At 48.4% G+C, this 13633-nt stretch overlaps 1 protein-coding gene across 1 annotated transcript; it reads right to left on the bottom strand.

The window, feature by feature from the left end:
- Positions 1-60: 60 nt before the first annotated feature.
- On the bottom strand, positions 61-13243 carry ST6GALNAC1 (ST6 N-acetylgalactosaminide alpha-2,6-sialyltransferase 1). The gene is made up of 10 exons (XM_050908459.1): positions 13113-13243; positions 9559-9948; positions 9180-9426; positions 5077-5245; positions 4708-4879; positions 4193-4331; positions 3704-3807; positions 3030-3119; positions 1644-1743; positions 61-1219 (listed from the first exon to the last, which is right to left on the bottom strand). The coding sequence occupies exons 1-10, from the start codon at positions 13241-13243 to the stop codon at positions 1049-1051; spliced, it is 1713 nt and encodes a 570-aa protein (XP_050764416.1). The 3' UTR covers positions 61-1048.
- Positions 13244-13633: the final 390 nt, after the last annotated feature.

Consider the following 13633-nt stretch of genomic DNA (forward strand, 5'->3'; position numbering starts at 1 on the left):
CTGCAATGAAAAATCAGCTTGGCCAAAGTAGTGCCATTTATTTTGCTTGCAAAACCCCTGTCAGGAGGCCAATACGCTGCAGGCTCGATGGCTGCAACCAGGCTCCTCTCTCAGTGCGATGGGGGACAGGCACTCCAGCCGGCAGCAAGGACAGATAGCATCCATCCCTGGACTTGGAGAGCTCCTACCTCCCCTGGCAAGAGAGCAAACACAGCGCTCCTGGCACAGCTGGGTGCCAAGCATGCCAAAGCCCAGCTAAGCAAGGACTTGGCACACCAGGACCACGACAAAACGTTCACATGTCCTGCAGCCAGGGGAGCCCCAGAGCAAGATGCACCAAGTCCGGCATACCTGCTGCACCATGGAAAGCATCTACCTGCCCTTGAGCTGATGGTGGTGCTCCTTCAGAGGTGTCATGACAAGGCTACATGGGGAAGCAGAAATGAGACTCATCCTCTCTCAAATTAGTCACCTGGAAGTGTTCAGTCCATCCTTTTTATCTGCAGGGAGCAGAGTGAGAGCAGCACCTCCAGGAATTAAGTCAACCTGTGACAGGATCTGTGTGTCCACCTCCATCCGCTGGCTGCCGAGGGAGCTTGCTTAGACAATACACCCAACTCCAAGATGGACACCACTAATGGAGAGGATCCACCCAGAAGTGAAGTAGCCCCAGCCTGAGGAGCATCTCCTTGCAAAGAGAGAAAACGTGGATGAAGATGCAGGACACTGGACCATACAGCTACCCAGATCCATCCTGGATTCTTCTCTCCCAACACCAGTGCCTACAACCATCAGCAACAGTCTTGCGCATAGCCAGATGGGACTACTTTGTTGGTGTGCTGCATCTTCTTACTGTTCTTCTCCGGGTCTGTAGCATTTGCGCATTCATAGAAACGCTGTGAGAGAATAGAGGTGCTGAAGGAGGGAAATATCTTTGTGGGGATGAAATGTGCCTGGAAGTCCAGAGCTAACTTTGGCTCTGGTGGTCCTCTTCTGTTCCCAGTGAGGTGCTGTTGAGATTTCCCAGGCAATGGCACTTGCCACACAATCAGGACCTCTGGTAAAGCTTCATGATATTCTCGTCGTGAAGCTTTTTCCAGACCTGCTTCTCCAGGTTGAAGTCATGGTTAGTGTAGAAAATCAGACGTTTCCAGTCCTTGTCATAGTAGTGATCCGAGTACTTCTCGTGACCCTCCGTGATGTAGCCATAGGCACTCACCTGGGAAAGACAGAGGGCTCACTGGGGAGAGGTACCAAGGACGGAGGGAGCTAAGTGAACTACAGGACACAGTTCCCAAACGGGGAGGGAGCACAGGACAGGGATGCCAGTCAGGGCTCCTCCAGGTGACCCTGCATGGGGGTCCAGAAGGACCAGACTATCAACACTGGCTCCAGAGAGCCTGCTGTCCTCTCACTGCCTGCGGCAGGATGGCTCTCAGGCCACAGCAGGCTTCACAACCTCTATGTGAACTATTTTGTGGCTGTTTCTCTTGTCCTCAACCTGCTCCTCCTCCACAGCTGACAAGAACCCATATACCCTCAAGGCAGATGGTAGGCAGGGTTGGAGCCACCCCTGCTCTGCCCTGTGATCCTGTCCCCCCCTTCCAGACAGTGCTGTGTGCAAGAATCATCGTGCCCTTTACCCGGTCACAGAGATGGAGGGCAGTCAGCAGCAGGAAGGCCCCCGTTGTGGGTCTGTACAGCCGCCAGTAAGGCTTTTCCAGACTTTTAGATTTTAAAAACCTGCAGTAGGAGAGAAGAAAGCACAGAGCAGTTGCTGGGTGTGGTGGTTCAAGCTGGGCACACCTTGTCCCCCTGTGGCCTATGTGGCATCTTCCCTCCTTGCAGCAGTTTGTGGCCATACGAGGCATTTCAGACAAGCCACGAGTATGCCCACACGTGTGGGTACCGCTACGTGCTCACTAAAGCACAAGGCCAGCCCAGAATGCTCCATCACCTGCGCTGCAACCTAAGCCCAGCTCTGCCCCAGCTTTATGGAAGTGGTAGGTCTTGAGGCAGTGGGGACAAAGAAGGGGTGGATTAAAGGATGTAGTATGTTAAAGCCCACTCTTAAAGCTGTCCTTTGCCTTGCAATGCAGAAGTGGCTTTGAAGCTCCCTGGTATATTCTGCTCCCCATCCACATTTAGGAGTGAAACGAGACATAGGAAAGGTGCAGAGGAGGGTCACAAAACCTGCTAGGAGCTGCAGTGTTTTATGCCAGAAGCTGTTAGGAAGGTAGGAGTCCACACCAGGAAAAAATAGCATTCGAGCCCTCTTGGCCTTGGAAAGGACCCAAGTCAGAGGGGAGACAGCAGAACGAGCAGGGAGGTGCAAGCCATCTGGCACTGCATTTGCCTTCTCTCAGAGAAAGCATAACTCAGCTCTCAAGGAGACCGAAGGGTAAACACAGCCAAAGCAGGGCACAACAGGAGCTCTTCCTACATCTCTTGGTCACGTGTGGCCCACGATTGGCAGATCTTACAGTGAGAGTGTCCAGCAGGCTTGTGAAAAGGATTAGAGAGGCAAAGAAGAGCAGCCAGGCCAGGACAAACAGGATACTGAAGAAGTGCCTATTATCGTGTTTGAGGGCACAAACAACCTCCCAGGTCCAGAAGGGATCTCAGGAGAGAAGGGCTGTTACAGAGCCTTCCTCCAAGGTGCTAAGCAATGGGGAACATGAAAGGTTGGTCCTGAACTAGATCAACTATTCTGGCACTTTAGCAACACTCTTCCCACATCTAAATTGCCATTTGCCCAGGACCTCTTTTGGATGCAGAAAGCCAAACTGTCCGATGGCTGTTGCTTCTCCAGCTCACAGATGCTGGATGCCTACCCACCACTAACATCCCACTGCAGCACCACAGAGAATTTTAACTGACTGCACACTGATGAAGCTTACCCTCAGTCTGCTGGTGTGGCTAAACTGCAGTTACAAGGGAGTGAGCTGGGAGGAGAGAGCCCAGAGACAGACAGAGATGGTGCTGGCCAGAAAAAATAAGCCTGTTGGAGCACATAACCCCCAGCTCACCTGTTTTTCATGTATCTGAGGAAATCAGGGTGAACCACCAGGTATTTGTCCATCGTGAAATCGTCATCGAATCTCTCCCGGGGCCTCTGCCTAAGGACAGGAATGGGGAGACTCAGGACAAGCTCCTATATTTCATCACAACTGGAAAGCATCAGCCCTGATGCACTTGGTGATAAGAGAAGAACCGCAAACATTGTTAAGTTATTCTGCAACATTTCCCAGATTATAACAAAGCCTCCATAAGCTGTGTGCATTGCAGAGGAAGAGATCAGGGAGGAGAGGCAACAACAGGAGACAGGAATATCAAAAGCACGCGTGTGTATAGACAAGAATTAATGAAACCAGGCCTTCATCCATGAGTCGGCCACCACAGACAGACACCAGACCAGACAACAGCATGTGTTCATCCCAGAGGACCACAAAGCTTTCTCCAAGCTCTGGCCACACATCATTGAGATCACGTACTTCTGGGAAGGAGGTGTATTGGTTACAGCAGTGCTCAGAGCTCTGGAGGAAATAAGATATTTCTCCAGTCAAATCTGCCAGGGGAAGGAGGCTTTAACCTGGCTTTACCCTGGCCTGCACCTCAGCAGGGCTGAGCACTGTGGAGAGGAAAAGTGCACAACAGAGAGCTCCACACTGAAGGGTGTAGAAGTGGGGCCAGTTTGTTTTACCCATAGTGGTTCAAGAATCCTTTCCTGATGTTCTTGTTCAGCAGAAGAGCCTTCAGCCACTCATAGTCTCTAGCTCCCTCCAGGAAGTGAATGTATCTGACATGCTAAGAAAACAAGTGAGCATTAACGAACAGCACAAGAGACACACATCCTTTAAAAACAAAAAGCAAGCAGGCATTTAGGCTCACTGAGTTTCTCAGACACACATCTTCAGTCTGCAGCTTTTAACTATCCCACAGAAGCAGAATGGAGACAACATCTGATGTGCAGCTACTTCTACATGCCAAAAGGCTGGGGTAGCACTGACACAGCTTGCCACTGCAAACGCTCACTCCGAGCCAAGCCAATGCAGGTTCCCTCACTAAGGGTAATGCTAAAGTGTTAGCTCAGCCCCTTTGCTCCTCATGCATGGCAAGATCAGAACCGAAGGCCACAGACTAACAGCATCCCATCAAAGCTGTGCATGCATACAGCATGGACCTAACTTACTTTTCCCTGCGGGATGTTCTTGAATCCTCTGTGTCCCAAGATCTGGAGAGAGGACACCAGGGAGTAGGCTGTGAACCCATAAAAGGAGGTTTTTGTTCCCACATCTTTTTCATAACCTTTGATTACAGCCCCGCTCACCCTGGCCAAGGAAATCAAACAGAGGAGCAGAGTTAGCAGGTGACCACTGAAAACCCTTGCATCCATGTATATAACAGGAAAAGACAGCGTTAGTCCGGAGGAAGGGAGGATTAGGCCCATTTTGAGCTACACGTCTTGATCTGCAGGAGAGCCCCTGCTTTGGAGATGGCTGTTTATGGCTCATCTGTGAACCCAGATCTTCCTGAGTGTTTAGGAACTTTCCAATTCCTTTTTGGTTTTTCACCTCCTCCTGCCATCAGCCATTTTGGCACTTGGGAGTCAGTGCAATACCAGAAGAGGTGAAGTTATCCAGCCATAATTATCTGCTAGCCAGAACAAGCTAGCTGTGTATCTTCCAAGAAGAAAGCCTGCCTTACCGGAAGACGTAGTCATGGGAGTCAATCTCCTGGCCCATCCCAGAGTTATTCAATATTCCTCCATTCCCCACGACAGCACAGCTGATGCATGTCGGCATGCTGCTGTTGCTGTTGGCCAGGAGCAGCTGCTGGTGGGGATTCGGGGGCAGCAGGGACATGACCTCTTCCACCACTGTGGAAGCAAACACAGTGGAGAGTTAGCATCAAGAGCCTTCGGGATGGACACAGTGAAACCACCACAGTTTCCACCATGAGATCCGCCTAGCCTGATGCCTTTGACAGGGAGATGCCGCAAACCTCCAGCTACTTGGCACAAGGTTCCTGTTGGGAGTTTGATGGTCCCATCCTGACATGCCCTGAGGGACTCACGTGAATAATTCAGCTCCATGAAGCCATACGGAGGTGCAAAATGCTCCAGGCGGTCCCACTCACTGTCACTGAAGTATCTCTTATCTGTGAAGAGCATGATGTTGGGCAGGAAAAGATCTTGTAGCCAGACAGACTTGGCAGCTTTGGCCTTCACTGATTCAGAGCAGGTCTTGAAAAACAAAAAGAAAACAATAAGGACTGATTAGAAGGGAGTTGATAAACCTGACTGAGTGCCAGTGCTTGTGTGCCTGTGTGTGAGCGTATCGGAAAGAAGCATAGAAACTCCAGTGGTACATCTTCCATTCCCCTCAGTGTCCCCATCACCATGAACACAAGGCATAATTTCAGCACTACATCAATAACTAGCTGGTGGAAAGTCACCTACAAGGAAGCCAGAGTGACTCCAGGTCTCTGAGACTTTCCTCTTCAGAACAACAGGCCTGCGAGCCTCACATGTTTTACTGGCTTTGGGCCTCATTAACAGATGCAAATTAGTATCTGTAATAGGTCTAACCTAAACATACCAAATAAGGCTAGCAGTCCCTGTTAGCAACGCACCTCACAAGGTCCTGGCCTCAGACTGCACACGAGCAAACACACTGAGGATCACATCAGATGAGATCACCATTACCATTCCATTTAAAGATAAGAAAAAGCGTGCAAATAACTTGTTCAACGTCATAAATGAATCCCAGAGAAGCGTGTGGCAGAGAAGGGAATCCAAGCCTCTAACAAGAGGGGTATCATTGCAGCTGGCTAGAGTTAGGCTGTGTGTGCAGGTGGAGAGCAAACAACCCCACTGCACTGGATTTTCCACTGAGTCAATTTGGGCTCTACTTTCTTAGACACCTTCCCCAAATACCTACTGCAATACCTACTGAAAGACAAAACAGGAGACCAAGTGGACCCGCAGGCCCAGCTCAAATCCCCAGCAGTGACCAGACTGCATTGCCAAAGCCTTGCCATGTGCTCCACAGCTAAGCTGGGCTCTCTGCTACAGGTGAGGATGACAATCCGGTCACAGCCTGAGGAGACAGCCCTCATTCTGCCTGTCACAACAGGAGCACAATGAGAACATTGTGGAGGGTTTCATGTTGGCATCATTTCACTTGCAGCGCATTTCACGTCCAGAGACAGGGACACTCCCTTCCTGCTCAAGCTGTACTTTGTACTATCCAAGGCTTGGTTCTTCTTGCGCCTCCACAGCTAGACTGGATCAATACCAGAGGAACCAGGGAAAAGTTTGATCATGTAGGAAATGAAGGAGGTGGGAGTGCTTCTAGTCACTCCCTCTCTCTGCCAAATTAGAGAGCAGGTGTGGGAGCAAGACCCAACATGTGATGTCTGGATCCACATCTTCACTAAAGACCCTTCTGCGTGCATTTTCTCCTCTTTTGTGTACTGAAGAAGTGTTTTCCCTCTGTCTCAGCTGTTCTGCACACCCAGATGCTCTGCAGCCTCTGTCACAGTGGAGGATGTTCTCAGCTTCCTGCTGTGAACTGTTGTTCCACATTTATCTGCCAGCTCCTGCTCTGCACTTCTGAGATGGCTGCACATGCTCTGCAGCTCAGTCGACGAGCAGGATCCTGGTGACCTAACTCCACTGTGTCTACAAGCAGTAACACTGGGCAGGAGGGGTGAGGTACTGTCTCATGTGGCATACGCACTCTTAGCCATGTAATTCGCCCACTCCCATTTGTATTCTGGGTGCCTCGAGACCATGGGGAGCCCAGGAAGAAGGATGTACATCCTGCACCACAGACCGGATCATCTGCCAGGCCCTTCTGCTGTGACTCAGTAAGGCTGGGCCAGAACATGAGCTCAAGCGTTTAACAGCCAAGTTCCGCATTTAATAGTCACAGATCTTTGGATGACAGAGGTATCTTTGGGGCCAACTGCTCCTCTCAAGCAGCTCAATGCCATGCTGAAGAGCACATCCTGTCAGCAAAAGAATGGCTCGTGCTGCCAAAAGGGGCAACAGGGAACAACATCAAAATACCACAAGGGAGAGAGAACTCAAAAATAAAACATCAAAACAATAAAACTCATCCTAGGTTTTTTTATCGGCCCAGTTCATCTACCTCTGCTCTCTGCATGTCTCCCAGGGCATCCTGGGCACCCTGGGGTTGGTGAATGGGATTAAATTTTTCAAGAGTAGCCCTTGCTCCACCGGGAGAGGTCTGAGCAGAACGACGTGGTGCCTGCAGCCCTAACAGTCCCCTGGAGCAACATCTACATTCCCCCTAATGCCACCAAAATGACACACGGCAATGGTGGAAGATTGCGGCACTGAGACTTTAAATAGGCAAATGGATCATCTAAGATCACTGACCTAGAACAGGTGCTCCCGTCCTCTGCTCACCTGCCTACATCTTCCCTCCTCCCTGAGCACATGAGCAGTGTGTAAATGCCACTTACACCCATGTATAAAGACCTTCCTCACTCTAGAGAGGGTTACCCGCCTGTCCAAGCCTTCCAACAACAGGGGTGCCTTGGAAAACTGCTCTGGGTAAGCTTTACAAAGGGTTACCAGCATAACATGGGGGAATCAAGACAGTATTGTGCACCACAACCTGCCCCATCTGCTTGCTGAGAGCTTTGCTATAGTTTATGACTTACCATTTTGGAAGATTGCATCAGTAATATGACCTACACAGGCAGAGGTGATCACGAGAACTAACCTACAGAACAACACTCCCAACAAACAGGATCTGTAAGAAAACTTTGAAGCTGTAGCTGTGCAAGTGCTACTGCCTTGACAGGTACAACTATATCATTTGAGATTCTCATCTTCACTTCTACCAAAATACTTCACCTGTGCTGACCAGGCCTACAGTTGTTCCTGTTTAACAAAGAGGAACAAAGCAAGACTTGTTGAATGCCAGATCTGTTACGAATTATTTGCTCTGCTGTGATGATGGTTCAATGCATAGCAAAAAATCCTAGATACCAACCCAACATGCTGGGACCATTGAGTTGTGGAGCTCTGAATGGGTAAACAATCTAATTGCTCACTACTAGTATCTACATAGAGGGTTGAAAAGGTGAACTGGCAACACCTGGGAAAGACTCTCCTCTTGTTGACAATTAACCACAAGAACAGTAAAAAAAGTTGCTTGTTAATCATCATTTCTCCAGTTAGGCACACATACACATAGTTAAATTTTTGCCAATATTGACAGATAGGAAATGGGAACGGTCCCCACCCTACCGTCTCCAAAGCAGGCAGGTATATGCTTATCAATCCTTATCTAACCTTTCTTTGACCTTGTTTTGATTTAATACAAGCAACTAACAAAGCCTCCACTCCTGTGCAAAGACCCTCCTCACCATCACTGCCAGTGTCATTCTTCACAGCCTAGCACAAGTGTCACTGCTGCCAAAGCTTTTGACTTGCTTTGGTACGTATGTGCTTGGGTGAACCAGCACACAGAGGCATTTCTATTCCTGTTCCCTCACCATGACCCTGCTTGTTTTCTTCAGCTGGGCTGCATAAAACAAAGATCAAGGCCAATCTGGGGACTATAAAGCCTGACTCTTCATAGTTCAGGTGTTCAGTATCCCAAGAGATTGTGTGAGAAATGGGACACCTGCATGAAGACTGCCGTTTAGTGCCAGACATGTAACGCCTGCCCGTAGGCATCACAAGACTAGGTGTGACCCAACTTACCTTAGGGTGCCACGTCACAGGGAACATACACACTGCATTGTGGGCCTAAGTCCCCTATGCAATATATCAAGGCACCTAAGAGTGGGACCACCTTGTAGCACATCTAGAAGGAGAGGTATTTTCCCCAGCTTCTGATGCACCTGAGCTTCAGAAAGGGCTGCTCGGGCTGACTTTCAAAGGAACCCATGGAAATGCATGCAATTGCAGTAAGTTCCCATCCTGGAGCATGGTGAAGGACTGGCCAGGCTAATTGAGTCATACATATAGGTCTCCCTCTCTGGGTCCCAGCAACATCTGCATATACCAGTGAGTTGACCTACCAGCTTGGAGATCAGCCTCGACTGCAAAGGGCACACATGCCTAGGGGACAGCAGACAAGGAGGTCAACAGGGAGGCATCATTCTTGGCAAACACACATGGCCATCACACCTACCGATGGTGGAGACGAGTTGTCCAGCAGGTACTTGTCCTCGAAATCCCACCGCGGCTCAGACTTGAAGTCAGCAGCCCTCAGTTTCTTCTTTTCTGTCGCTGTAGCAACGTGAGGAACAGGTCTTACAGTTTTCACTGATGCAGGAGGCTCTTTTGGCTTTGTTTCATCTTTGGATATGTTGTTTTCATGAGCTCCCTTCACCCCAGAGGATGGTTTCACTGTTGCCTTCTCCTTGGCTCCCTCCACCCTGGGAACTGGTTTCACTGTTGTCTTTTCCTTGGCTTCTTCCACCCCTGGGGCTGGTCTCACTGTTTTTCTCCTTGTTTTCCTGTGCCCTAGGGGCTGTCTTCTCCGTTGCCTTCTCCTTGGCTCCCTCCACCCTGGAAGTGGTTTCACTGTTGTCTTTTCCTTGGCTTCTTCCACCCCTGGGGCTGGTCTCACTGTTGTTTTCTCCTTGTTTCCCTGCGCCCTAGGGGCTGTTTTCACTGTTGTCTTCTTGATTCCCTCCAACCTGGGGGGTGGTTTCACAGTCATGTTCTCCTTGGCTTCCTCCCCCCTGGCAACTGGCTTTGTCCTTTTCTTCTGCTCCTCCTTTCCTTCCCATCTTGGTGTCCTCTCAACCATATCTTGTTTGAGCCTTGTGATGTCTCTCGCCAAAGTCACCTTTAAAAAGCTCCCTGAGTTCCCATTATCAGAATCACTTAAACCCTGTTGCTCTTGGGTGTCCACTTGTAGCATATCTGGGGCACGTTGGAAAATGCTCAATTGCCTGAATGCAATCAAAGGAAAAGCAGACATATCACACACACTTTCCACTTAACACTGAACACCTTCCAGCCCATTTCTAGTGCTCTTGACCCTGAGCCTCGCTCTGTGCTTCAGAGCAACCACTGCATATGACCACCACACTGAGAGGACTTGCTTTGGCAACTGCCACTAAGTTTCTGCAGGATGCTGTATGAATTCAATTTCATTTTCAACTTCACCACCAAAGTGTTATTCGACTTCCCACACCATTCTGGCCTGAATACTGCTTATCTCCCCACTAAGCAAATCCCAGAGGCTACACACTCCTCTTCAGCGTTTGGCTCATGAAACATCCACACTGGCAGTGACTGCAAACCAGCAGAGAACAGCTTTGCCCTGCACTGGGCAGGAGCCCTGGCAGTGTCCCCAGAGCACTGCAGGACTGTTTTGGAGATCCTGAGTTCAGGACACAGCACACACCATGAAGACAGCCATCTGGCTTGTCTTCTTTACCAGTAGAGCCAAGTGCTTCAGCAACAGAGCATGAAGATCTTCCAGAATTCAGTAAGGGAAATCTAATAAGAGGTGAAACTCACTCCTTTACCATACATCACTTCTTGAGCATTTGGGGCCACAAGGCACTTTTTCCTCTCCTCCTCCCCTTAGCCAGCTAATGCAATGGCATCACACAGCACTTGCCAGGTACACATGCCTTAAGACAGGCACTTTGAAGCTATTAAAATACACTCTGAAGCTTAAAAATGTAAAATCTCTGCATTTTCAGCAATTGCCTCTAATATTCAGCTGCCCTGTTGCCTGATTCAGAGGCACAGGCAGGTACAAGGACGTCATAGGAGGATACTGCTGCCAACAACAGAAGAGCCACCTGGAACAAGACTGGGGTGAAACCCAGCAAAAAAAAAAAAATCAAGGCAGAAGTGGTGGGTTTTTGTTCCAGACATTCATTCTTATCTGCACATGGCTGGAGGGCGGAACAGGAAAAAGGAAGGTGAAAAATTTTGACAGCAAAGCTTTTATGTAAAGCAAAGCTTTCCAGCATAAACCAGCATAGTCGTGGCAGTCTGATTTCACACTCAGGTTCCCCCTTTGCATGATGCATTTGTTTCGGAGAGCTGTGGATTGCTTCCGAGGTGATAAATGGGAAAAAGTGCACCTCTGCAGGTAGCAAGCTGTAGATAACAGTTCAATTGCTGCTGAAGTTGCAGAGTGGTATGGCATTTATTGAAGTGATTAGGAAATCAGCAACTAAGGAGGCTTTTAAAAATCTTTTGTATCAGATGAATACTTGAACCTTTCCAACGCTATATCTAAGAAAAAGAGGTTGTGGTAAATGCCCTATCAGCTCTTCCTCTACCTCCCTCATAATCATTAACCAGTTTCAACCAAGTAAGCAGCAGTTGCCTTCTATCATAATGCTTCACATATAAACTTGTGTTACTGTTTACTGCCTAATAAGAGGGAGATATTATATATACACTCTAAGTAAAGAGAAATTTGGTAAGGTAGCTCAGGGAGATCTTAAATCCCTGGATGATTTTCTGTTGTATTTTTAAGACGATGTTTAAAATTTTGAAATTAAAGGGCAGAGAACAAATGAAACAGGATAGTATGACAAACCACCCCTCACCCCAGACTTTTCATATGTGCTGTCTCGCAGGGCACAGATTCCATCCCAGCTCTATTACACTTTAATTTCAAATACTGTGCCAAACATACAGAGACCAAAATGTAAAACCGAGAGCCCTTCGCATCCAAAACCTTGCTCCCTGCAGTCAGACCCACAGGGCCAAGCACTCGTCCCTACAAAGGACCCTGCTGTCCTGACCAGCATTTTAAATCCAGACAAATGGTCAAAGCAGCTCATCAAATTTCAGGCTCTAGAGTCCAGCTGGCAAACAACTGCAGAAGCTCAATGACATTTTCTGTCATTTTCCTCTCCATTTACAAAGCCCTAGGACAAATAGAGGATAAAGCCATGAAAATGCTGCTTTGTGTATTTTACGTTACATATAAAGGTACGGAAATAGAACTGACACACAGATAACCACACACAGCTCATGCCTAGTTGTGTTTTACTTAAGTTGCAAAAATATGGACATTTCCATTATCTGAAACTACGGCAGAATGAAATGGCTTCAAGCAGCTGGGCATGGAAAGCCAGTTCTTGTCCCAGCTCTGCCACTGATGGGCTCTGTGATCAAGGACAACTCACTTCACTTCTCTACACCTCCTCCTCCTCCTCTTCTTTCCCCTGCCTCCCTCGTGCAGATTCTGACCTCTCCAAATTGATAGCTGTCCTCAAGGTGTGGTCTCAAGTTGCTGGAACTGAGCTAAACTCATGTCACCTCCAAAAAAGATGTAGGTGTTCCCAGGCTCACCCCTCCTGCCTGCCTCCACAGCATCAGCCCTGAGAGGTCCAGCTGAAAACTAACCCCACCAAGAGAAGCCAGACGAGCTCACCGGGAGAGCTGGGACCATCTGAGGGCTGGTGGGGAGACTGGGGAGCGGTGCTTCCTATACGTGTTGGCACCCTGTGCTGTGTAAGCAAGCAATGCTTGTAGTAGAAAAGGCTCATGCAAGGAACAGTGCTTCCTGCCAACGATGCTGGAGCCATTTTACTGCAGTCTACACTGCAATTCCCTCCAAACCCATTCTTGTAGGATTTACTTGACCATTTACATAAAAAATAATATCTATATTGATCATGTCTGCATAACATCAGTCTCCCAGTATGCAGCATGTTTGTATTAGGAATCAGATGCTGAACTCGCTATAAATTCGAAGGTATCCCACCAAATTCAATGTCCAGCAATGCAATCTGGACTAGGGCTGAATGAGGTCCTTTTGGGAGCCACCAGGAAAAGCAAACACTATGCAAAGTATGAAAACAGGTAGCATTAGTAAAGCAAAAGCTGCTTTCTTAAACAGCTACACAAGGAAACACTGGAAATTAGCGATCCAGCAGAAGCAAGTTTTTGACTGTGGATCTTCCAACACCGTGCTCTGATTCTACACAACGTGGTCTGCTAGAGCAAAGTGGTCATCTAACTCAGATCAGAAGTGCAAGTTTCAGGGTAAAAAGACACACAGACAGAGAGAGAAAGAGAAAGTGAGCACAAGCACTCTATCCAGACAGTGCATATTACAAGGCAGTAGGTCTCTTACCTGAAAATCCTTGTCTTCGACAGGCCAAACAAGGAGCTGAAACTAGCAATGAAGATGCAAAAGTGTGTTAAAACAATGAGCCAAATGAAGGCTCTGGGAATTTTAGGAAGCCTTCTCCTGAAAAACCACATGGTGAGATGCCTGAGAGTGACAGAGGCTCTGCTGCTGCTGCCCAGAGGTGCTTGCTAGGCAGTGCTTTCTAAAGGTGTGTTGAATGAGCGGGCTGATCTTCTCTCTGAATTTCCCTACAAGAACGTACACACCCTCTCTCCCAACATTACCAGACACTCTGCACACAGATGCAATTTCTCAGACAAGACAGCAGCTTTGCACTCTTCCCGTCTATCACCCTAAGCTTATTGCAACACAGAGTGGGGAAAGAAACACCTTTTACTGCAAACAATGAAAGTTTCCTGTATTTTCCTGAATGAGGTTAGCCCGGGTGTAAGAAGGAAACCCTTTACCTCTAATCTGGTGGAGGCATCACTGGGAACATTTGTGTGAATTATGGAAGTAGCCAT

Source organism: Gymnogyps californianus, chromosome 19 (genome assembly GCF_018139145.2).
Source record: "Gymnogyps californianus isolate 813 chromosome 19, ASM1813914v2, whole genome shotgun sequence".
In the NCBI taxonomy this organism is placed as follows: Eukaryota; Metazoa; Chordata; class Aves; order Accipitriformes; family Cathartidae; genus Gymnogyps; species Gymnogyps californianus.